At 37.7% G+C, this 26,193-nt stretch overlaps 1 protein-coding gene across 1 annotated transcript; it reads right to left on the bottom strand.

Moving 5' to 3' along the window:
• Positions 1-1,599: 1,599 nt before the first annotated feature.
• LOC143660242 (eukaryotic translation initiation factor 1A, X-chromosomal-like) lies at positions 1,600-2,495 on the bottom strand. Its single transcript, XM_077133629.1, has one exon. It carries the CDS (start codon positions 2,433-2,435, stop codon positions 2,001-2,003), a length of 435 nt encoding a protein of 144 aa, XP_076989744.1. The 5' UTR covers positions 2,436-2,495; the 3' UTR covers positions 1,600-2,000.
• Between the last annotated feature and the right edge of the window lie 23,698 nt (positions 2,496-26,193).

The following is a 26,193-nucleotide window of genomic DNA, read 5'->3' as shown; positions in this document are numbered from 1 at the left end:
AGCTGCATACACTTGCTCTTTTCAATATGTGAGGAGGATTGCACACTCCCTGCTGTTCATAAGGCACTTGGGCATACATTACTTCATTCAGTCCTCTCCCCAGCTCTGTGAGGTGTTGAAATGAGAGTGTCATGATGCTGATGTCAGTCCTCTGATTCTAGGTCCAGTGCCCCTTCCTAGGACATGCCTTTCAGTGAGGCCAGAGAATTGCTAGACAAGGTCAGTGGAAAAGTCACAGTATATGCAGCCCTTTTCCTACTGCAAGATTTTTTTTTCATTAAAAAAATTTTATGTGGTAAGATATGTGTAACAACATTAGTCTTTTTAACCATTTTTAAATGTACAATTAAGTGGCATTCATTACTTCACAATGGTATGCAGCCATCACCACTATCTATTTCCAAAACTTTTTTTTTTCTATTCTTAGGTTTAATGTTTTATTAGTACATATTCTGGCCTCAGCATTTTTTTACTCTAGAGTTTTCATACTTGGGAAATTACAGATAAGTGGGACTAGAGAAGATCTGTTAATTTTTGAAGCCATGTGAAGGCTTATTACCCTTTATATTACTCTTCATCATTGAAAAGTTTTCTGGAGACCAGCAGAGTAAAAGCTTCACAAGATACATGACAGATTTCTTTTCAAGTTGCATAAGATTTAAATGTGGCTAGTGAGATCTAACTAGCCCCAGCCCTTAATTTCATCTTGTTATAGCTGATAACTTTAAAAAGTAAAAAAAGGTAAACCTAACTTCCCAATAAAATACAAAGAAAAATATCTGTACACACAATAAAATACATCCCTAACACACAATAAGGGCATAATATACTCTGCAGCACTGACATTTTATTATATTTCTTAGCTGTAGCGCTTTGATTCAGAAATTGGGGACTGTTTTCCAGTAAACTGTGATTCCCTTCTCTTTGTTCAGATTAGGGAGTTTTAAAAGGCTTAATTTATAAGAGCTATCAAATTAAATTTTCCTTTACACATTATTTAAATGTTTATAAAGTATCCAATATTGTACCTTACAATGTATAGGACTGAAAATACAACACCTTTTTTTTTTTTTACATGGGCAGGCACTGGGAATCGAACCCGGGTCCTCTGGCATAATACAACAACTTTTAACATAACCTTTGTTCTGTAAAAATATTCTACATACATGCATACCATCAAAACAATCTTTTTTTTTTGGGATATTTCTTACACACATTAACTGAACAAATTATCAACAATTATATATCAATATTTCTAATGTTATGACAACTGGGTGCCACCTAGTGTTTAATTTCTGCAACTATTAACCTTATAAATTCAAAATTGCTTTTAAAGCATTTTGGAAATGCTTTTTTGTTGATGTTTATGGTGGCAACAAAAGATCATAAAGAGAATGTACGTGATATAAAAATTAGTATAAAAATAGCCACATGATACTTAAGTATGAAAAACTGATCTCCTCATTTTGACTTCAAATGCAGACTTCTGCCCCCTTTAAATCATATCCAAATCTCAAGAGGGTGCACGGGTGGTTCAGTGGTAGAATGCTCGCCTTTCATGCAGGAGACCCGGGTTCGATTCCTGAACCATGCACCCCTACCACCAACAAAAAAATCTCCAGACAACATCTAGATAACTGGAATATAGAGAGAGATTCCACACATCCAACACACTAGTCAAAACGAGGGCTTAATCATAATCCACAATGAGTGTAGGGCAAAGGTAGGAAAGGCAGTAATTTTCTTTTCTAAACAGATATTGAGTCTTTTACCCATAAGATCCATTACATCAAAAGAACAAACTGGGTTTAGCATTTCACTTAAGATAACTCAGCATTATCAGTTTTTACAGAAAAACAAGTATCTTAAAAACAAACCAGTCTGCTTTAACAAATTGCACTCATGCTAATGAAATTTTAATCTTCTTTAGGGGTCATGATCAAAATCTAAAATGTAGAACAATCCTCAGGAAAACCGGAATGTAAAATGTTGAGTTCAATTTAGAGATCATCAATGTCTTCATCATCATCTCCAATGTCATCAAACTGAATTTCGTCATCATCACCAGGACCAAAAGTATCTGTTTCATTGATTTTAGCATGCTCTGGAAGCTCGCCATATGCCTTCAGACTTCTAGCTTCATCTGCATTGTATTTTAAAATCACATCAGCTTTATTATCCTGATAGTCTCGTAGACGCACCAGTATAATATCTGAGGTATTTATCCAAACCTTTTTTCTTAATTTCCCTCTGATGTGACATAACCTCTTCACACCATCAAAACACATTGCTTCTAATCGTCCATTTCCCAACATTTTGATTACCTGAGCATACGCTTGTCCATCCTCTTTGAACACCAGTTCTCTCTTTTCAGACTCATTCTCATCCTTACCTCTACGTCTGTTTTTACCTCCTTTACCTTTATTCTTCGGCATGGCGGTGACGGCGGACTCTCCGACTCCTTTTCGGGTGGGACGACAGCAGTGATTCCTTCAAGAGGGGCAAAGAGTGACGCGTTAGAACGCAAGGAGGAAGCAGACGCAAGATACCGGGTCGCGTGCACTGGCGAACTTCCTATTTCCAAAACTTTTCATCACACCAAACTCTTTATCCATTAAGTAGTAACTTCCCATTCCCTCTCTTCCCAGTCCCTGGTTAACCTGTCACCTATTTTTTTGTCTCTATGAATTTGCCTGCTCTATTTCATATAAGTGGCATCATAAAATATGTGTCCAGCTCATTTTACTTAGCATAATATTTTAAAGGTTCATTTATGTTGTGGTGCATATCAGCACTTCATTCCTTTTTATTGCGTAATTATTTTCTATTGTACAGATATTCTACATCCACATTTTGCTTATCTATTCATCTGTTGATGAACACTTATGTTGTTTCCACCCTTTGACTCTTCCATTCCCATAGTTATAAATATCATATTTGCAGATATCCCGTTGGTTCTCTTTTTCTGGAGTACCCTAATACAGCTTGGTACCAGGAGTGGTTCTTAAGAGACAGAGTCTTGAAAATGGGTTTTTACAATTGGTTTTCTACTCTTATTATTCTCAAAGGCCCTAATGACTCTGTTTCCAATAATCAAGATGCACAGATGGTCCATGGGGTGAATTGGCAATAGAAATATACAGAATTTCACCATTTGATTCTCCTAATTGTATGCTTAGAAGAGGCAAGACTCTGGGTGAGAACATTTTTTCCTAAATATTTTTAGAGAAATCTTCACACACATACAGTCATCTATAGTATGCAAACAATGGCTCACAATATCATCACACAGTTGTGTATTTATCACCATGATCATTTTTGGAACATTTGTATCACTTTAAAAAAAAAACTAAAAAGAAAAAAGAAAAAACATACATCCTATATCCCTATCCATCTCTTTCATTGACAAGTAGTATTTCAATCTATCCAATTTATTTTACTCCTAATCCCACCTATTATTTATTTACTTATTTATCCTTATTTTTTATTATTCATCTATCCATACCCTGGATAAAAGGAGACTCAGAGGCAAGGTTTTCACCTTCACATGGTCACATTGTAAAAGGTATATAGTTATACAATCATCTTCAAAAATCAGGGCTACTGGAACACAGTTCAACAGTTTCAGGTCCTTTCCTCTTGCCACTCCGATGCACCACAAACTAAAAAGGGATATATATAATGCAAAAGAATAACCTCCAGGATAACCTCCTCTACTCTGTTTGAAATCTCTCAGTCACTGAAACTTGATTTTGTCTCACATGTCTCATCCTCTTTTTGGTCAAGAAGCCTTTCTCAATCCCATGATGCTGGGTCCCAGCTCATCCTGGTTGTACTGCCCTATGTTGCCAGGGAAATTTACACCCCTAGGAGTCATGCCTCACATAGGGGGGAGGACAGTGAGATCACCTGCCAATTCCAACTGGCTTGGAGAGAGAAGCCACATTGAGCAACAAAAGAGGTTCTTTGGGGATGATTCTTAGACACAGTGATGAGTAGGCCTAGGTTCTCCTTTGCAGGAATAAGTTTCATAGGGTCAAATCCCTAGATCAAGGGCTCATCCTATTGAATTGGCTGTCCACACTCACTGTTTCTAAGAGTATCAGAAATGCCCCAGATGGGGAAGTTTAATATTTTCTCCTTGCTCCCTGGTCCCCTGAGAAGACTTTGCAAATACTTTTTTATTCTCTGCTCAAACTACTGTGGGATGAATCAGGACATCACATTAACCTGTACAAACCAACAAGATCTTGAGAGTATTTTTCACACCTTAATGGAGTTTTGTGGAAGTAAGAGGTATAATGCTGTTGACTGGTTGTTGTTAGATATGCTGGATATCATTATGAGGGAAAGGGATGAGCTGAAGGCTTCAAATTTGTAACTTAAGTGCAGTATGAAAGATGTAAAAGTTCCCATATATTCTCTGAAAGAAAACCTTATTTCCTGCGGTTTCAGACTTAAGATCTCTGAGAACCAGACATAGAGCCTCATTGTGTGAAAAGCAGATTTACATCATAAACTAAAATCTCAACCTTGCAGGGTGTCTGCTGTTAAAGTAATGGCTATTATTGGAAAAGAATGGGATCCTGAAACATGGGTGGGGACAAAGGGCTTGATAATGATGGTGATGGGGACATGGAAACCCTGGAATTTGTGGGCTTTTGCTATATAGACCTATAATGGATATTCCTGAGAAAACAGCTGCCCCACCTCCAGCCTGCTTTGAGGAAATAGCCACCCAATCTCTAGCCTCCCCTGAGGAAACAGCTCTCCAGTCTCCAGTCTGTCCAGAGGAGTCTGATATTCCACCTCCACCTAAAGAGGTTAACCTTTCAGTGCTTGCTAAACCTGTAGCCACCTCCCCTGGGAAAACAGCTTTCACCCCTCTGTCTGGAGTGACTAATCATGTTTCACCAGATAAAATTGCAGCAGAATGCCTTGAGGTAATTGGCTTTAAAGATGCTTCTATTTCTTTTCATGACCCACCCCCACTACCCCATTTTTCTTCAAAACTTATAACTAAAGTTTCAATAGGTCCCCAAAAGTTGAGGTACAAAGTGTGACCTATGGGGAGGACACTATACATCAAAAGATCTGCATGAGATTACATTCAGGGAGAGCCAAGATGGCAGTTTAGTGAGGTGTGGGATTTAGTTCATCCTCCAGAGCAGCTAGTAAATAGCCAGGAACAGTACAAGCAACTCCCAGAGCCACGTCCATGACTGGATGCACAGCATACCCCAGTCTGGACCAGCTGGACTGATCGCGAGCCCACCCAGAACCGTGAGTTCCCCAAATCATCGGCAGCCAGCACCCTCCCCCACAGATTGCTTCTCAGAAGGGAAAGGAAAGGGACTTTACTAGCAGCAGGAGCTGAGCAAAACTAAATGCTAGTTGTGGAATTAATTAACAAATTCTGACTACTAAAAATAGCCCCCCAGCTCAGCTGAACCTGGAGTAAAAGCGGAGGTCACTGGTTTTTGCCCTGGCACAGAGGGGGCAGGGCTGACAGAAAAAAGAAAAAAAAACCAACAAGTTTGTTTGGATCTGAAAAGGTCTGGGCCCTGCAGGAAAGAAGGGGGCACATAGGACCTGGAGACACACAGAGCAATGTACTAACTTAAGCTCTTGATTGGCAAATCTGAGGAATGGAGTCCTGCTCTGAAAAGGATTTTTCTTTTTCTCTTTTGTGTCTGTGTTTCTAAGGATTGATTACTCTTAGGATACAGCTGCAAGGCGTCTCAGGCTCCACTGCCCCAGGCATAGGCAGAAACAGGCTTGTTTGAGAGTTTGTCTGGAGACTGTGCCTTCCCCAGGAGAGGGGTGGGACCCAGCTCAGGTGGAGTCCCTCCCTCAAGGAATTCAGACCCCAGGGTCTGGAAGAGGGAAGTGATTAAAGCCATCCTCCAACCTTTCATCTGTGTCCACCATGCCCCCAACAGGGAGAGTCTGCTGAAGTTAAAGGTACCATATCACCTTATGCTGGTGGGACCTGCAGGCAGAAAAGCACCACATACTGGGTAGGATAGGAAAAATGCAGAGTCCAGAGACTTCATAGAAAAGGCTTTTAATCTGATGGATCTCATCCTCAGGGAAAACAGTTGACTCTATCCTCCTTAGAGGAGACCAGTTTGGTCTAGGAAAATCTGACTGGGGTCTATAATACCTAAGTAGACCCTCCTAAGTGGTGGGGGGAAAGGCACCATACAGGCAGGGCAAGAAACAAAAAAAATAAGAACTGAAAAATTCTGATCTATTAAACAGAGCCTAAGCTAGAGGACTAGAATAAGCTGAACTGAATGTTAAAGAACAGCTAGCCAACAAAGTCATCCAGCAAGAAAATCCTGGGGAAAAAAAAGTGAAAACAATCTCCAGAATAAACTAATTAAGGTAATTAAATGCTTAGAGGCTAGCAAAAAAATAATTTATCATACTAGGAAAATTGAAGAAATGCCCCAGTCAAAGGAACAAATCAACAATTCAAATGAGATACAGGAGTTGAAACAATTAATTCAGAATGTTCGAACAGACATGGAAAACCTCATCAAAAATGAAATCAATGAATTGAGGGAGGATATAAAGAAGGCAACGAATGAATAAAAAGAAGAAATAGAAAGTCTGAAAAAACAAATCACAGAACTTATGGGAATGAAAGGTAGAAGAGATGATAAAAACAATAGAAACCTACAATGTCAGATTTCAAGAGGCAGAAGATAGGATTAGTGAACTAGAGGATGGGACATCTGAAATCCAACAAACAAAAGAAAATATAGGGAAAAGAGTGGAAAACTATGCACAGGGACTCAGGGAATTGAATGACAACATGAAGTGCACAAATATACATGTTGTGGGTGTCCCAGAAGGAGAAGAGAAAGGAAAAGGAGGAGAAAAATTAATGGAGGAAATTATCACTGACAATTTCCTAACTCTTACAAAAGTTATGAAGTATGTAATAACATGGATGGACCTTAAAGACATTATGCTGAGTGAGATTAGCCAGAAACAAAAGGACAAATACTGTATGGTCTCACTGATATGAACTGACATTAGTGAATGAACTTGGAGAATGTCAGTTGGTAACAGAGACCATCAGGAGATAGAAATATGGTAGATATTGGGTAATTGGAGCTGAAGGGATACAGTTTGTGTCACAAGATTGATTGTAAAAATTCAGAAATGGATAGCACAATATTACCTAATTGTAATACAATAATGTTAGAACACTGAATGAAGCTGAATGTGAGAATGATAGAGGGAGGAGGGCTGGGGGCACAAATGAAATCAGAAGGAAAGACAGACAATAAAGACTGAGATGGTATAATCTAAGAATGCCTAGAGTGTATAGTGACTCAATGTGCAAATTTAAAAATGTTTCTGCATGAGGAAGAACAAAGGAATGTCAATAATGCAGGGTATTGAAAATACATGGTAATTAATATTTTAAAACTTTAACCTATGTGTGAGACAAGCAAAAAATGTTTATTTGGTACAAAATTTATATTTTGACTAGCGCATTTCCTAATATAACTTATGTGGACAGCTTAATCGAACACCAAAGTACTTGGAACCTTGTGTAGGGCATGAGATTTTTTAGGTTTGTCCAGAGTGATGCCCTGATAAATCCCAGAATGATTTGAACAGTGAATAGGGAAATATTTGCAGAGTCCCCTAGGGGGAATGGTGAGAAAGGGGGAAAATTCAACTTCCCCAAGTGGAGAGTTCTTGATATTCTCATAGGCAGTTGGGACAGCCAAGGCAATACGCCAAGACTCCAATCTTAGGGTTTATTCATATGAAACTTAATCCCACAAAGGATAGGCTAAGTCTACTTAAAATTAGGCCTAAAAGTCACCCCCAAGAGAACCTCTTCTGTTGTTCAGATGTGGCTTCTCTCTCTTGGCTGACACAGCAAGCAAACTCATTGCCCTTCCCCTCTCTATCTGGGACATGACTCCCAGGGGTATGGATCTTTCTGGCAACATGGGACAGAAATCCTAGAATGAGCTGGAACTCAGCATCAAGGGATTGAGAAAATCTTCTTGACCAAAAGGGCAAAAAGGGAAATGAGACAAAATAAAATGTCAGTGTCTGAGAGATTCCAGAGTAGAGAGGTTATCCTGGAGGTTATTCTTATGCATTAAATAGATATCATCTTGTTAGTCAAGAAGTAATGGAGAGGCTGGAGGGAACTGCTTGAAAATGTGGAGCTGTGCTCTGGTGGCCATGTTTCTTGAAGATAATTGTATGATGATATGGCTGTAGCAGTGTGACTGTGTGGTTGTGAGAGCCTTGTGTGTAATGCTTCTTTTGTCTACCTTATCAATGGTCAAGTAAAACATATAGATTAAAAAGAAATAAATAATAGGTGGAACAAGAATAGAATTATCATATGATAAGAATGTTTGTGTTTGTATGTGGTTATATATCATAAATAAAAATAATTAATAAAAAAGAAAAAGAAGGGTAAAGAGTATGGTATGTATGAATTTTTTTCTGTTGTCTTTTTATTTCTCTTTCTGAATTGATGCAAATGTTCTAAGAAATGATCATGATGATGAATATGCAACTATGTGATGATATTGTGAATTACTGATGATATATGTAGAACAGAATGATCATATATTAAGAATGTTTGTGCTTCTTTGTCATATTTTTTTAAATTTAAAAATTAATAAAAAAGTTAAAAAAAGATCTGCATGAGTTTTCCAATCTATATAGAGAGAAATTAGGGAAATATGTGTGGGAATGGAAATTAAGGGTGTGAGATAATGGGGGAAGGAATATAAAGTTGGATCAAGCTGAATTTATTGATATGGGCCTATTAAGCAGAGATTCTGCATTCAGTGTTGTAGCTTGAGAGGTTAGAATGGGCAATAGCAATTTCTTTGATGGTTGGCTGAAACATGGATCAAAAGGTGGCTGACATTATCTGAGGCCAAAATGCCTAAACTGCCCTGGTATAATGTAGATTAAGATATTCAGAGGCTTATAGAGTTTGGAATGTTAGAGTGGATTTATCATGGAAGACCTGCTCCCACACCCCAGGAATGTCCAGAGGAAACATCTTTTACCAGAATCTTGAGAAATACATTTGTGAGACTAGTCCCATCATCCCTTAAGTGCTTGTAGTTGCCCTTTTTCATAGGCCGGCTATTACCATAGGAACTGCTGTCACTGAGCTGGAAACCTTAAACACAATGGGGAGGATCAGACTTCAAGTTGGCAGAAGCCATGTGGGAACAGTTAATCACCACAGGCAAGGTAAGCATGGCCACCATAAAGCAGCGGTCAAAATATTCAGACTCACAAAGACTTGTGGTGTTGGTTAGTAGATCATGGGGTACCTAGAAGTAAAATAGATGGGCAATTGTGACAGTTTGAAGCTATAATGTACGCAAGAAAAGCATGTTCTTTAATCCTCTTCCAATGTTGCTGGGTGGAATCTTTTTCACTGTTTCCATGGAGATATGACCCACCCAATTGTAGGTGGTAACTTTTGATTAGATAGTTTCCATGAGATGTGTCTTAGCCCATTTAAAGTGGAGTTGTTTACTGGAGCCCTTTAAAAGGGAACAATTTGGAAAAAGCTAGAGCCACTAGAACAGAGCCCACAGAGCCAAAGACTTCTGGAGCAGAAGTAAAGCACCAAGGGGAAGCCTTATGAAATGAGGAGGGAAAGCTATCAGATGCTGTCATGTGCCTTTCCAGCTGAGAGAGAAACCCTGAACATCATTGGCCTCCTTGAACTAAGGTATCTTCCCTAGATGCCTTAATTTTGACATTTTCATAGCCTTGCCTTAATTTGGACATTTTCCTACAGTCTTAGAACTGTAAACTTGTAACTTAACAAATGCCCTTTTTTAAAAACCATTCTATTTCAGGAATATTGCATTTCAGCAGCTTACTAACTGAAAGTAGTAGTCTATTAAATTCTTCTTTGAGCTGTATATGCAGAAGAATTCTAGGTAAGTGAACAGAAGTCTAACTTGAGTTAAAAAACAGAGTTATGGCCCCTTAATAAATTCCCAGACTTAAGACAGTTTACTGATCTAGAGCCCTTGAATGAGGGTAGGGCTGGGTACCCTTGGGGAAGGACCCTGTTACAGTGCCCAAAATTTACACTGTTAACCTTCATCCCAGCCTTTCCCAAGGAAACCTATGGCTTTTCACAAGGGTGACTGTGCATTGGGGGAAAGGAAACAAAGATATTTTGAAGATTATTATACACTCATTCAGTAGCGACACTAATTCCAGGAGACCCATAGCGTCACTCTGGATGACCAGTCAGAGTAAGGACTTAGGGATGTCATGTGATTGATGGGGTTTTAGCTCAGGTCCAACTCACAGTGGGTTCAGTAGGTTTCCATTTCATTTTTTATCTTCTCTAATCTTGGCTGGAAACCCTTCTGTCTCAGGATCTTAAATGTATTAGACCACTGCCTTCTTGCTTCCATGGTGCTGGTTGAGTACTCAAGACTCAGTCTTTGTGTTTTCCTTGTATGTAGTAGATCGCTTTTCTCATGTTGCTTTCAGGATTTTCTTTTCTCTTCAACATTTATTAGATTAGTATGTGTCTTGGTGTAGGCCTATTTGGATTTATTCAATTTGGAGTTCCTTGGGTCTCGTTGATTTGTACTTTCACGTTTTTTATATGGGTTTGGAAGTTTCCCCCTATTACATCTTCAACTAACTTTCTCAGCTCTTTACACTTCTCTTCTCCTTCTGGGACACCAGTGATTCTTATATTTGTGTGCCTCTTGTACATAATTTCCCCAAGATCCATTTCCATTTTTCCCATCTTTCCTACCATTTTTCTTTTATGCACATTCATTCAATCGTTCTGTCATCTAGCTCACTTATTTTTCCTTCTGTGTCTTCAAATCTGCCTTCATATATCTATAGTATATTTCTACTTTGGTCTTCGGTGTCTTTCATCTCTGTGAAAGCTGCCATTTTTTTTTATATTTAATCTTTTGAATTATTCTTTACACTGTTCTAGTGTCTTCCTGATATCCTTTATTTCTTTATAAATATCCCTGAGTGGTTGATCCACATTCTGTTTCACCTCCAAAGTTTTGATTTGGTCATTCCTGTGGATTTTTACTCATTGTAAGCAGGATCTTTTGCTGAGGTTACTTCAGTTAAAGTGTGATCCTCCTCATTCATGCCAGGACTATATCCTATTACCAGAGTCCTTTATAAATGGAATGAATAAGAGAGTGAGTGAGAAAGCCACAGAAGCAAGAAGCTGAAATCAACAAAATGTGAAGGAACAGGGAGAGACCAGCATATACCACCATTGCCCGGCCATGAGGCAGAGGAACCAAGGATGGGCAGCAGCTGGTCTTTAGGAAGAAAGCCACCGTCTTGATGATGCTTTGATTTGGACATTTTCTCATCTCAGAACTGTCAACAAATAAATTCCCCTTTGTTTAAGCCAAACCATTTCATGGTATGTTGCTTTAAGCCACCCAGGAAATTAAAACAGAATCAAACCCTGTATGTCAGGCACAACATGCAGTCTTTCCACATCTGTTCCAACGGTTACTACTAAAGATGTTGTCCCTATAGGAAATGTCATTTGGTAAGTGACTTTCTTGTTTAGCTAGATGTTAAATTCCTAAAAGGTAGGTGTATCTCAGGGTATGAAGTAATATATATTTTCTAGATAACAATATAGCTTCCAGGCAGTGTGACGGTGACTCAGAATTCTTGCCTGCCATGCCAGAGAGCTGGATTCAATTCCTGGTGCCTGCCCATGCAAAAAAAAAAAAAAAAAAAAATTAAAAACAATTAAAATAATATTGCTTCCTGGGTTGGACACAAACACTGACTACTCAGATGATTAGTTTTCTGTAGGAACCAGCACAAAGCATCACCCTTGTCCACCTCTTCAGGTTACCCAACATCCCTGCCAGTCTTCCCCTTCATGGCCATGTCTGGAATCTTGTCAATGACTAAATATACTGAAGTTCACAAAACTGACGTGAAAGCTTCAGTTTACAAGTATTTGAGGAGAAATGTGATAATAATAGCTCTTCGTAATAGGTGGATATACTTTGTATCAAACTAACATTATGGTTTTCTGTACTTATGACACCATCAAAAATATGGTCCTAAATACTGAGGCCTACCTGATCCTGCATCAAACAGAGAAACAAGTCTCTTTGTCTTGGTGAGAAGGTGAGTTTATTGATGATGCAAGAAAAAAAGGAACTGGAGGAAAAACTTTCTAAGACCAGTTTGGAGTAGGAAGAGTGGTTTGAGTTATTATAGCCCCAAACAAACAAAGAAATGTCAAAGGTCCTGAAGAAAGCAGGAAAATATGAAAACTAAGTAAAGGTCTCAGGATTCATTAAAATTGAATAATGGCCTCTTGCTTCATTTTGTTTGGTCAGCATATCGTGTTATCTGGCTTGCTCTTCTTTCTTTGTTGACCATTCAGGACTTTGATCTTGTTCTTCAAGAGGAAAAACGTGTTGATATTAGTTCGCATGTTTCACTCCTGCAAGCAGAGCAAGGGAGAGTTTTGGGGAATAGATTAAATTTTCTTTTTGTTGAGATTAAAGCAACTATTTTAACAAGGGCTTTTTATGCTTAAAATAATTCAAGGCTGTTTGAGTGAAGTGATTACACCGAAAGTTTTTTATAGCTACTGAAGTCTATGCTAAGCATTTTCAAGCTAAAGGATTATATTGAGTATTTTTTCTTTGTTTAAATTTATCTAGCTATCATCTATATGACTTTGAGGCTTTGGAGAGCATCTGAAATAAAAAGCCTTTAAACATTTCTTTGATGGGTTGCAGATTCCCCTCACGGAAATCCGACTCCCCTGATCAAGAACACATCCTGCCCTAGACCCATGGATCCCATTTCCCATCGTGTTTCACGATGTCCCTGGGCTTGAGTCTAGAGCTCTGAAGTGACCGCAATACCCACTAGTGTATGCGTCGGTGGCGCTGAGCCAATGAGTGTCCAGGAAAGGGGCATTTCCTGCCAACGATACCCGCCAGGTAATGGTGTCCAGCGTTTTCCTGGCCGCGGCCCTTTTAGTGTCCCTTGGGGTTGGTCCAACTTGTAAAGTGAGCGGGAAGACCCCAGAGGAGGCACTGTCCACCATGAATAGAAGCAGTAGGTGCCGAGGGGGTGATCCCCTACCCCAGTTCGGTCTGGGTCACCCGCCTCTCCTGCCAGCCCCACCCTCAGACTACGACAGTGGCAGTGGCACTGCTGGACCTAGCTACATTGGGGCTGCGTCCTCCAGGTTCTCACCTGTGTAGACACCCTGCCCCCTAACCCCACCACCTCCAAATCATAAAGCCCTGAATGAGGTGCTCCTGTTCAGGTTACTCTCCAGGACAGTGGCTTGAGATCCCCATTTCTCAAGAGGAGTGAAAGAGTATTACATGCAGAGGGATCAGCTATGCAAAGGCACGGGGGACCTGGGGCTTTTCTCCCCTCTACTGGAAACAGATTGTGAGAGAATGAGTCACTCATGACATAGCAGCCTGAGCAACTGGACCTTAATTCTCTTTTTGTTTTATTTTTTTAAATACCAAAAAAAAAAAAACCCACCACCAAACGCAAACATTCCTATTTTGATCATTCCGTTCTACATATATAATCAGCAATTCACAATATCATCACATTGTTCCATATTCATCATCATGATCATCTCCTGGAACATTTGCATCTATTCAGAAAGAGAAATAAAACTAAAAAAGTAAGAAAATTTATGCATACCATACCCCTTATCCCTCCCTTTCATTGATCACTAGTATTTCAAACAAAATGTATTTTAACATTTGTTCCCCATATTATTTATTTTTATTCCATATGTTCTACTCTTCTGTTGACAAGGTAGATAAAAGGAGCATCAGACACAAGGTTTTCACAATCACACAGTCACATTGTGAAAGCTATATCATTATACAATCATCTTCAGGAAACATGGCTACTGGAACACAGCTCTACGTTTTCAGGCAGTTCCCTCCAGCCTCTCCATTACATCTTGAATAACAGGGTGATATCTACTTAATGCATAAGAATAACCTCCAGGATAACCTCTCGACTCTGTTTGGAATCTCTCAGCCATTGACACTTTGTCTCATTTCACTCTTCCCCCTTTTGGTCGAAAAGGTTTTCTCAATCCCTTCATGCTGAGTTTCAGCTCATTCTAAGGTTTTTCTCAATCCCTTGATGCTGAATCTCAGTTCATTCTAGGATTTCTGTCCCACATTGCCAGGAAGGTCCACACTTGTTGCTTCCTATGAAATGGAGCTCGAAGGATATTAAGGAATGATGAGAAAGAAAGAATGAAGGAGAGAAAGAAAGACACAGATGTGCTCAGGGGGTCTGAAGCTTAAGTTTTCATCAGACAGACTTTAGACAAATTTATTCTTATCCAGATCCTGCTTAAATACTGCAGGGTGACAAAAGGCATGCATGCATTTCTTGAAAGAACAGAGAGCTTATTTTTCAGTGCTCTCTTCCTTCATACTTAACATAACCATTTGGGGTAAACATTCTCTTCCTCCCAGACTGCTCTACATAACAATCTCCACAGTTTACTGCCACCACCACCCTAATGCCATCTACTCCCAAGTAGTTCCACAGGTCTTATGTTAATCCTATCTCTTACATTTCCCCCCTTTTATTTTATAAGCTGAGGTGACTGTGCCTGTCTTAGGTTGCCCTTAGGTTCTGAAGGAAGGGTCTTACCCATCATTGGCTACCAATCAAGCTCTCTGACTTTGATTTGGGAGGGAGACAAGAGTTTTGACAAGAATCACATGGTTGGCACAGCTTTGCCTAGTGACTGTGCCTGTCTTAGGTTGCCCTTAAGCTCTGAAGGAAGGGTCTTACCTGTCATTGGTTACCAGTCAAGCTCTCTGACTTTGATTATTTGTTGTTAAACACAGCTGAGGAGGAAGAGAAAAAGTATAAACAGCCCCAAAGCTAACAATGCAGTTCCAGTGACCACAGCCACTGTGATAATTCCAGTGATTCCAATGACAGCTATAATAATGAGTCCAATTAGTCTTAGTCCTTTTCAGATATTCTTTTGCCAAATGAATCAGAACTTGTGTTTCTGTAGAGGATTGCCAGAATCTTGACATCTGCACCAGCAGTCAGATACCTCTTCTTCTCCTTGCCACTACAATTGTCTCATTTTTTGTGCAACATAAATGGTTGGAGACAAGTGAATACAGAATAATTCTCACAATTAAAAGTTTGATTTCCTGTATGTAGATAGTGTTTATGGCTCCTATTTAAAGAGAAGTTATAGTTACTAGAATTCACTACAAAAATTGGTCTCAGTCCTAGGAAAATTTCTCATAAATTTCTCTGAATAATGTATTTATCATCCCAAAATTTTGGCACAAATCATCCTCTATGTAATAAACTCTTATTTAGCTTGCTTGTCCATATAATCTCAGTTATCTTCAAGTTAGAGATGGGAGACCCCACAGGGGCCGCATCTCTTACAATTCCATAGTAATCATTAATTATGATAACTGCTCAATCCATATGACATAACTGCCATCCATTCCAACTTTCTTTCCCATCTAACAAGCAAGTATCATTTGTTTCCATAGAATTAATGCATACAGGTCCTCCTAAAAATGGAAGAGTTAAATTTGACACCATTTTTCTTCTTCCTTAAGTATTTTTGGAAGCCTAGAATCTACTGGACCTGGGAATCCTAAACTAGTATTCAGATATTTTGGTAAAGTTGGATTGGCCTATGTTAGGGTCCACAGCAGAGGTGGGTTAGGAATAGAAACTCAATAAGTATAATTATGTCCCTGTCCTTCAGCAAATAATGTTATATGTCCTATAATATACATTACCTGTTTAGTTATTTTCATCCGGGTTGACATGTCTGGGTTTTATTCTCTTTGAGGGAATCCAAACCGAGGTTCCGTCATCTGCAATGACAAGAGCAAATCCCCTACCCCACACCTTTACCATTCCTGGTTTCCATAAATCATCTTTAACATTTTTCCAATAGATTGGCTACAGCTGCAGTTCTGTTTGGGTTGTATCATTTTTCTTTTCCAAATTACTAAAATGTTGTTCTGCAGGAGTATGTGATGAATTATCATAAATGTTTAAAAAATTTAAAGTAAACAGTGGTTTTGTTAATTGATCTTTTGGTGTACATAGTTTCATAACATCATCCTCCTGATCTCCCCCTTTTTGTTTTATGAGCATAGACTTTAGCATCTGGTTTGCTCATTCAATAATTCCTTTCCCAGAGGGATTATGTGGAATTTTTTGTGATATGAATAATAGGAAAAGTAGTATGAAATTTGCAAAATTGCTTTCCTGTATCAGCAGGACCATTGTCCATTTTATTAGATAGAGGGCATTCTGTAACAGCAAAAGCATTAAGTAAATGTGATCGAACATGGCAGAAAAGTTCTCCATATTGTGTGGTAGCCCAGATGAGATGAGAACAAGTGTCTATGATACTGCATTTTACCAAAATGTGAAATATGAGTAACATCCATTTGCCATAATTCATTTGCTTTTTGACCTCAAAGATTAACCTCTGATGCAAATGGGAGTGCATTTAAAGGTCCACATATTTGACAAGTCCTAACAATGTCCTGAGCTTGCTGTTTAGATAAAGATGGAAATTTCTTTCGCAGCCCTTTGCTTTTGATATGAGTCAATTTGTGAAGTGTTGTGGGATCTTGAATTAAACCCACACGACTATCTGCTTGCTGATTTTGTAATGACAGAGGACCGGGAAGATAGGTATGAGCTCTTATATGCATGATAAAAAGAGGATTAATTCTACTTCTGACTGTTTGTAAATGTAAAAACATTCAGGACAATTCATTTCTTTCAAACAAAGAAGCTGTCTCAATGTGAGTAACTGTTTGGCAGATTTATTCAGAATCAGAAACAATATTAAGAGATTGTGGAAAATTTTGCAATACTTGAATTACGGCTGCTGATTCAGTGCACTGGGCTGAGGTATAAGGTGTTTTCTAACTTTTTTTCCACTGGGGTGACATATGCAGCCTGCCCATTAGTATTATCATCAGTAAAGACGGTAATAGCTAGTGGGGAAGCCCGAACTATTTTAGGCAAAATCCATTGTGTTCTTTTTTAAAAATTGTGAAAGTTTTGACATAGGCAAATGATTATCAATTTGTCCTTTGAAGTAACTTAATACTATATGCCAAGAGGTATTGAACATATATAGACTTTGAACCTCTTCCTTTGTGAGATCACACACTATGCGATTAGGATCGTGACCTCTTAATTGATAATATCTTTGGTGACCTTTGGCTATTAAAGAAATGATTTTTTGCAGATATGTATGTAAGCATTTTTGTCTATTGTTTGGTAAAAAAATCCATTCTAAAACACCATCTTGCCAAGATAGGCCTGTGGGAGATTGCAAGGTGAAGAAAATAAAATCAACAGGCTTTTCTAGATCTATTTGAACAAGCTGTCCTTCTTGAATGCATTGTTCAATTAATTGTAACTCTCATTCAGCTGCAGCTGTCAACTGCCTTTTGCTTAATAAATCAGAATCTCCTTATAAAATATCAAACAAGTTCTGTAACATATAATTAAAAATCCTTAAAGTGGCAGGTAGCAAAAATGAAAGCAGTGTGTCAATAATGATGTGTACCCAAAGTAAATGACCAGTTTTTTTTTTAATTCATTGGATTGATTGAAAAGGAATGCAGGAATGTGGATTGTTTATAATTGGTTGTGCATTTTTGCTAATTTTAAATCTATTACATGCAGTTTTTATGATATTTTCTCACAATAGTGGCCAAATTCCAATTTGTTTACATGACCAGGCCCAGTTGGGTCCTCTGGGAACTAGCTAGGGACCAAGAGGAGCTTCCTGGGACCTAGATATCTTTATTAAAGTACACCTCCTTCTGGGGGGATAGCCAGTCCTCCCAGCTAGAATGTACGTTTTAACTATTTCTTACCAAGGTCATGTGATAGCAACATCCATTGCATGTAATGCCAATATCAGGTGAACAAAAGACTCCACAAGTATATTTTTTCCTTGCATTCAGCCCTCAAATCTAATCTTCTCCCAAAATAAGTCATGGTTATTTTAGGATAAATTTACTTTATACATATGTAGTTTATATAAAGACTGGACAAAGCCTTAAGATATTTTGGCTTAAAGGAATATAGGTATTTATATGATTTGAATATGATTTAGCCAGGAATAGATTCATTTATAGTAATAGTACATAGATTAATAGCTTAAGCCACCTGGTTTAGGGCAAGAAAAGAAGCAGTTTTTTGCCAGTATAATGATATCCAGGAGAAAATCAGTATTTTTTATACAGATAACGACATGATAAAAGTTAACGTAAGTTATTTTGATAAAACGCAGACTGTTTGCTTTTTACCATGATCATCTAGAAAAATTTTTTACATCTTTTCATTAGAACAGGTTAAGAGTCCAAGAAAATGTTGTCATTTTAGACTCATAAAATCTTTTTTGATTTTGGCCATAATTTCCATTTTTATAAACTCTTAACGATTATTATATTAGTTTAGGCTTTGTCCTATATTTCTCATTTAGTAACAGTTATTTATTTTAGGATAAAACTATTCTGTTTTCCTATTAATAAAAATACATCTTTCATATTTTTCATACATTAAATCATTATTTTGAATATTTTACCACACATAATTACCATCAAAATAAAATTTGTTAGAATAATGTTAAATACTTAAAATACTTTAGTTAATGTTTCAAATTTGCATTAACTATCAATATATAGTTTTTAACAAGAATTTTTAGTTTTAAAGTTCTTAAAATATATTTCTTTTTAAAATATGAATAGGAGAAAAACTCATGGCCAGTTTCCAAATTGCTGTTTGTTGAGAATCTAAGTTAACAAAAGGAGATGGGGTTACCATTCCCATTCCTTATCATAAGATTTGTAGCATAGGTATAAATTCAGTAGAATAATTATTTAGATTAAACCAAGGTAACTTAACAGAACACTTTGAGTCAGAACTACAATCCTGAATTGCATACCCCTTAGGGGACCGATCTATTATAATTCTACAGGAACCATTAATTAGTACTGACTTTTATTCGGTATGGCATTGCTCCTATTGAATATTTTCTGACTCAGGTGTATATGAATTTTTATATAAAGGCAGCTCCTATTCATGTAAAATTTTTATAATTATGCATCCCATCTTAAGTTATTTATTTGCTGTCCTTTTCCCTTGCCTCAGGTTCACACTTTTGTATTTCTATTTTGAAGATTTCTTTGGATCTTCTAACATAGTCTCCATATCCTCATTTTGTTTGTCCTTTCTCTCCTTTAATTACTCCAAATATTCTCTCAATTATTATTTTATTTATTTATTTTTTTAGAAATAGCTTCTTTTTTGAAGAAGCTTTTTTTAACCTCTTTTTCCCTACTACAGTTACCTTGTCCCTGGCTATTATTTCCTGGCTGTGTCATCCTTATGCTATTAACTATTTTCCTTTACTATTTTCTTCCTAACAACAAGAACCTAGTTTCTTTATTTTTCCTAAACTCCCTTCTGTTATTGCCTCATGTGGCCTCACTGTATTGTTATGAAAAAATGTTTTCAATTCAGAATTTTCTTCACTTGTTTTCCCTCAATGTCTCCCATCTCATTATGGGGAGTCTGCTTTAGACTCTTCTCTGCTTTATCCACAAAGTCTTTTTCTTTAAAATACAAAAAATAAAATACAAAAAATCTCTTAAACTTTATTAGAACCTTATTTAGTAATGGCACCCTAATGATTTTTCAACACACAAACATAAATACATACATACTCCATACTCCTCCAGCCGCCTATTGTGATTACCCATTACCCTGATGCTCCAAGGAAAATGCTTACTTACCAATATGACTCAAGTCCTCTTTTATCGGCTGGACACACGTACCTTTAATGAGACTTTACCTTAGTTCCTTAATATTGTTTTGGAATCTTCTTCTTCGAGCCCCACATTGGGCACCAGATGTTGCTTCTTATGAAATGGGGCTTGAAGGATATTAAGGAATGATGAGAAAGAAAGAAAGAAAGAAAGAAGGAGAGAAAGAAAGACACAGAAGGGCTCAGGGGGTCTGAAGCTTAAGTTTGCATCAGACAGACTTCAGACAACTTTATTCTTATCCAGATCCTGCTTAAATACTGCAGGGTGACAAAAGGCATGCATGCATTTCTTGAAAGAACAGAGAGCTTATTTTTCAGTGCTCTCTTCCTTCATACTTAACATAACCATTTGGGGTAAACATTCTCTTCCTCCCAGACTGCTCTACATAACAATCTCCACAGTTTACTGCCACCACCACCCTAATGCCATCCACTCCCAAGTAGTTCTACAGGTCTTATGTTAATCCTATCTCCTACACACACCCATGGGAGTCATGTCCCATGCAGACAGGGGGAGGGTGGTGAGTTTGCTTGTTGTGTTGGCTGGAGAAAGAGGCCACATCTGAGCAACAAAAAAGGTTCTCTTGGGAATGACTCCTAGGCCTAAATTTAAGTAGACTTGACCTATCCTTTGTGGGGTTAAGTTTTATATGAACAACCCCAAGACTGGGGGCTCAGTCTATAGCTTTGGTTGTCCACACTGCTTGTGAGAATATCAAGAATTCAACTTGGGGAAGTTGAATTTTCCCCTGTTCTCACGATTCCCCAAAGGGGGCTTTACAAATACTTTTTTATTCACTGTTCAAATCACTAAGGATTTATCTGGGTATCAGTCTGGACAAACCAACAAAATCTCATGTCCTACTCAAGGTTCCAAGTGTTCAATTAGCTGTCTACATAAATTATATTAAGAAATGTTCTAGTCAAAATATAAATTTTGTACCTAATAAACATTTTTTGCTTTAGTTTCACACATAAGTTGAAATTCCAAAATATTAATTACCATCTATTTCTAGCACCCTGCAGTAAGGGCATTCCTTTGTTCTTCCTCATGCAGAAACATTTTTAAAATTTGTACATTTAGTCACTATCATTATACACTCCAGCCATTCCTAGATTATACCATCTCAGACCTTATCTTCTATATTTCTTTCTGATTTCATTTGTGCCCCCAGCCCTCTTCCCTCTATCATCCTCACATTCAGCTTCATTCAGTGTTATAACATAATTGTATTACAGTTAGGTAGTATTGTGCAGTCTATTTATAAGTTTTTACATTCAGTCCTGTTGCACAATCTGTATCCCTTCAGCTCCAATTACCCAATATCTTACTCTATTTCTATCTCCTGGTGGTCTCTGTTACCAATGAAATTCTTCAAGCTTGTTCACTAATGTCAGTTCATATCAGTGAGACCACACAGTATTTGTCCTTTTGTTTCTGGCTAATCTCATTCAGCATAAAGTCCTTAAGGTCCATCCATGTTGTTACATGCTTCATAACTTTATTCTGTTTTACAGCTGCATAATATTCCATCATATGTATGTACCACAGTTTGTTTAGCCACTCGTCTGTTGATGGACATTTTGACTGTTTCCATCTCTTGGCAAGTGTAAATAATGCTGCTGTAAACATTGATGTGCAAATGTCTGTTTGTGTCCTTGCCCTCATGTCTTCTGAGTAGATACCTAGCAATGATATTGCCGGGTCATATGGCAATTCTATACTTAGCTTTTTGAGGAACCGCCAAACTGCCTTCCACAGTGGTTGTACCATTTGACATTCCCACCAACAGTGGATAATTGTGCCTCTTTCTCCACATCCTCTCCAACACTTGTCATTTTCTGTTTTATTGATAATGACCATTCAGGTGGGTGAGAGATGATATCTCATTGTGGTTTTGATGTGCATTTCTCTAATAGCCAGGGAAGTTGAGCATCTCTTCATGTGCCTTTTGGCCATTTGTATTTCCTGTTTTGAGAAGTGTCTATTTAAGTCTTTTGTCCATTTTGTATTTGGGCTGGCTGTCTTTCTGTTGTTGAGTTGAACAATTTCTTTATAAATTCTGGATATTAGACCTTTATCTGATATATCATTTGCAAATATTGTCTCCCATTGTGTAGGCTGTCTTTTTACTTTCTTGATGAAATTCTTTGATGCACAAAAGTGTTAACACAGTATGCCCTTCCAATTATTTAGGTCTTCTGTGATTTCTTTTAACAATTTCTTATAGCTTTTTTTTGTATAGGTCTTTTGTCTCTTTAGTTAAGTTTATTCCTAAATACTTTATTTTTTTGGTTGCAATTGTAAATGGAATTCTTTTCTTGATTTCCCCCTCTGATTGTTCATTACTAGTGTATAGAAACACTACAGATTTTTGAGTGTTGATCTTGTAGACTGCCACTTTGCTGTACTCGTTTATTAGCTCTAGTAGATTTGCTGTGGATTTTTCAGGGTTTTTGACATATAGTATCATATCATTTGCAAACAGTGAGAGTTTTACTTCCTTTCCAATTTTGATGCCCTGTATTTCCTTTTCTTGTCTAATTACTCTGGCTAGAAGTTCCAACACAATGTTGAATAACAGTGGTGATAGTGGACATCCTTGTCTTGTTTCTGATCTTAGGGGGAAATTTTTCAGTTTTTCCCCATTGAGGATGATGTTAGCTGTGGGTTTTCCATATATCTCCTTTTATATTTTGAAATAAGAAAATCCTTTTTTTCTTATCCTTGCATACTGGACGAATCCTACTTGGTCGTGATGCCTAACTCTTTTAATGTGTTGCTGGATTCAATTTGCTAGAATTTTGTTGAGGATTTTTGTATTTATATTCATTAGAGAGATTGGTCTGTAGTTTTCTTTTTTTGTAACATCTTTGTCTGGCTTTGGTATGAGGGTGATGGTGGCTTCGTAGAATGAGTTAGGTGTCTTTCCCTCCTCTTCAATTTTTTTGAAGAGGTTGAGCAGGATTGACACTAATTTTTTCTGGAATGTTTCGTAGAATTCACATGTGAAGCCATCTGGTCCTGAACTTTTCTTTTTGGGGAGCTTATTAATGACTGATTTAATTTCGTTAGTTGTGATTGATTTGTTGAGGTCGTCTATTTCTTCTTGAGTCAAAGTCAGTTGTTCATGCCTTTCTAGAAGGTTGTCCATTTCATCTATGTTTTCATGTTTATGAGCATAAAGTTGTTCATAGTATCCTGTCATTACTTCCTTTGTTTCTGTGGGGTCAATGGTTATGTCTCCTCTTCCATTTCTGATCTTATTTATTTGCATCCTCTCTCTTCTTCTTTTTGTCAGGCTTGCTAAGGGTCCATCAATCTTATTGATTTTCTCATAGAACCAATGTCTAGATTTTAAATTTTTCTTGATTGTTTTCATGTTCTCAACTTCATTTATTTCTGCTCTAATTTTCGTTATTTCTTTTCTTTTGCTTGCTTTGGGGTTAGTTTGCTGTTCTTTCTCTAGTTCTTCCAAGTGAACAGTTAATTCCTCGATTTTTGCCCTTTCTTCTTTTTTGATATAGGCATTTAGAGCAGTAAACTTCCCTCTTAGCACTGCCTTGGCTGCATCCCATGAATTTTGATATGCTGTGTTTTCACTTTCATTTTCCTCGAGATATTTATCGATTTCTCTTGTAATTTCTTTCTTGACCCACTGGTTGTTTAAGAGTGTGTTGTTGAGCCTCCATATATTTGTGAATTTTCTGGCACTCTTCCTATTATTGATTTCCAACTTCTTTCCCTTATGATCTGAGAAATTGTTTTGTATGATTTCAATCTTTTAAAATTTATCAAGACCTGCTTTATGACCCAGCATATGGTCTATCCTTGAGAATGAGCCATGAGCACTTGAGAAAAAGGTGTATCATGCTGTTGTGGGGTGCAATGTTCTATAAATGTCTGTTAACTCTAGCTCATTTATTGTATTATTCAAATTGTCTGTTTCTTTATTGATCTTCTGTCTAGATGCTCTGTCCATTGATGAAGTGGGGAATTGAAGTTTCCAACTATTATGGTAGATGTGTCTATTTCTCTTTTCAGTGTTTGCTACATGTATTTTGGAGAATTCTGGTTTGGTATATAAATATTTATGATTATGTCTTCTTGTTGAATTGTTCCTTTTATTAATACATAGTGTCCTTCTTTGTGTCTTTTAACTGTTTTATATTTGAAGTCTAATTTGTTGGATATTAGTATAGCTAAGCCTGCTCTTTTCTGATTGTTATTTGCATAAAATATCTTTTCCAATTCTTTCTATTTCAACCTATGTTTATCCTTGGGTCTAAGATGTGTTTCCTGTAGACAGCATACAGATGGGTCCTGTTTTTAAATCCATTCTGCCAGGCTATGTCTTTTGATTGGTGAGTTTAATCCATTAACATTTAGTGTTATTACTGTATGGGTAGCACTTTCTTCTACCATTTTGCCTTTTGGATTTTATATGTCATATCTAATTATCCTTCTTTTTACTTTTACTCATAGTCTTCCTTTCTACACTCTTCTCCACACCTCTCCTGTCTTTTTGTATCTGCCTCTAGTGCTCCCTTTAGTATTTCTTGCAGAGTTGGTCTCTTGGTCACAAATTCTGTCAGTGATTTTTTGTCTGAAAATGTTTTAATTTCTCCCTCACTTTTGAAGGACAATTTTGCTGGACATAGAATTCTTGGTTGGCAGTTTTTCTCTTTTAATAATTTAAATATATCATCCCACTGTCTTCTCACCTCCATTGTTTCTGCTGAGAAATCTATGTATAGTCTTATAGGGCTTCCCCTGTATGTGATGGATTGCCTTTCTCTTGCTACTTTCAAGATTCTCTCTTTCTCTTTGACATCTGACATTCTGATTAATAAGTGTCATGGAGTATGTCTATTTGGATCAATTCTGTTTAGGGTATGCCACAATTCTTGGATCTGTAATTTTAAGTCTTTCATAAGAGCTGGGAAATTTTCAGTGATAATTTCCTCCATTAGTTTTTCTCCTCCTTTTCCCTTCTCTTCTCCTTCTGGGACACTCACAACACCTATGTTCATGCACTTCATGTTGTCATTCAAGTCCCTGAGTCCTTGCTCATATTTTTCCTTTTTTTCCCCTACATTTTCCTTTGCTTGTAGGATTTCAGATGTTCCATCCTCCAATTCACTAATCCTATCTTCTGCCTTTTGAAATCTGACATTGTAGGCTTCCATTGTTTTTTCATCTCTTCTACTGTGCATTTCATTCCTATAAGTTCTGTGATTTGTTTTTTCAGACTTTTGATTTCTTCTTTTTGTTCATTCATTGCCTTCTTCATATCCTCCCTCAATTCATTGATTTGATTTTTGATGAGGTTTTCAATATCTGTTCGTACATTCTGAATTAATTGTTTCAATTCCTGTATCTCATTTGAATTGTTGGTTTGTTCCTTTGACTGGGCCATATCTTCAATTTTCCTAGTGTGATTTGTTATTATTCCCTGGTGTCTAGGCATTTAATTACCTTAATTAGTTTATTCTGAAAATTTTTTCCCTTCTTTTACCTAGGGTTTTCTTGCTGGATGAATTTGTTGTCTGTCTGTTCTTTGACATTCAGTTCAGCTTTTTCTGGATTCTTGCTTAGGTTTTGTTCAACAGAGGAGAATTTTTCAGTTCTTGTTTTCTTGTTTCTTGCCCTTCCTGTATGGTGCCTTCTCCCCCCACCACTTAGGAGGGTCTACTTAGATATTATAGACCCCAGCCAGATTTTTCCAGACCAAACTGGCCTCCTGTCAAGAGGAAAGAGTCACCTGCATTAGTTTTCCACGAGGGTGAGGCCCAGCAGGTTGAAAGACTTTCCTGTGATGTCTCAGGGCTCTGTTTTTGTTATCCTGCCCAGTATGTGGTGCTTGTCTGCCTGCAGGTCCTACCAGCATAAGTTGATGCAGTACTTTTAACTTTGGCAGACTCTCCCTGCTGGGGGCATGGTGGAGATAGAGAAGAGATTGTAGGGTGGTTTAAATGGCTTCAAATTGTAAGCTCTGGGGACTGAATTCCTTTGGGAAAGGATTCCACCTGAGTTGGGCCTCACCCCTCCCCTGGGGAAGGCACCATGCTCTCAAAGAAGCTTGTTTCTGCCTATGCCTGGGGCAGTTGCTGAGAAGCCCTGCCACTGTATCCAAAGCAGCCAAACCTCCGTAGAAACACAGCCACAGCAACCTCTGTTTCTTTTTTTCCCCTTTTCTGTCAGTCCTGTCCCCTTAGTGCTGGGGCAAAAATCAGCCACCTGTGCTTTGACCAGGTTCACCTGAGCT

The sequence above is a fragment of the Tamandua tetradactyla genome, chromosome 16 (assembly GCF_023851605.1).
Source record: "Tamandua tetradactyla isolate mTamTet1 chromosome 16, mTamTet1.pri, whole genome shotgun sequence".
NCBI lineage: Eukaryota > Metazoa > Chordata > Mammalia > Pilosa > Myrmecophagidae > Tamandua > Tamandua tetradactyla.
The sequence above is the reverse complement of the archived record's forward strand: the minus strand, read 5'-3'. Positions and strand labels throughout refer to the sequence as shown.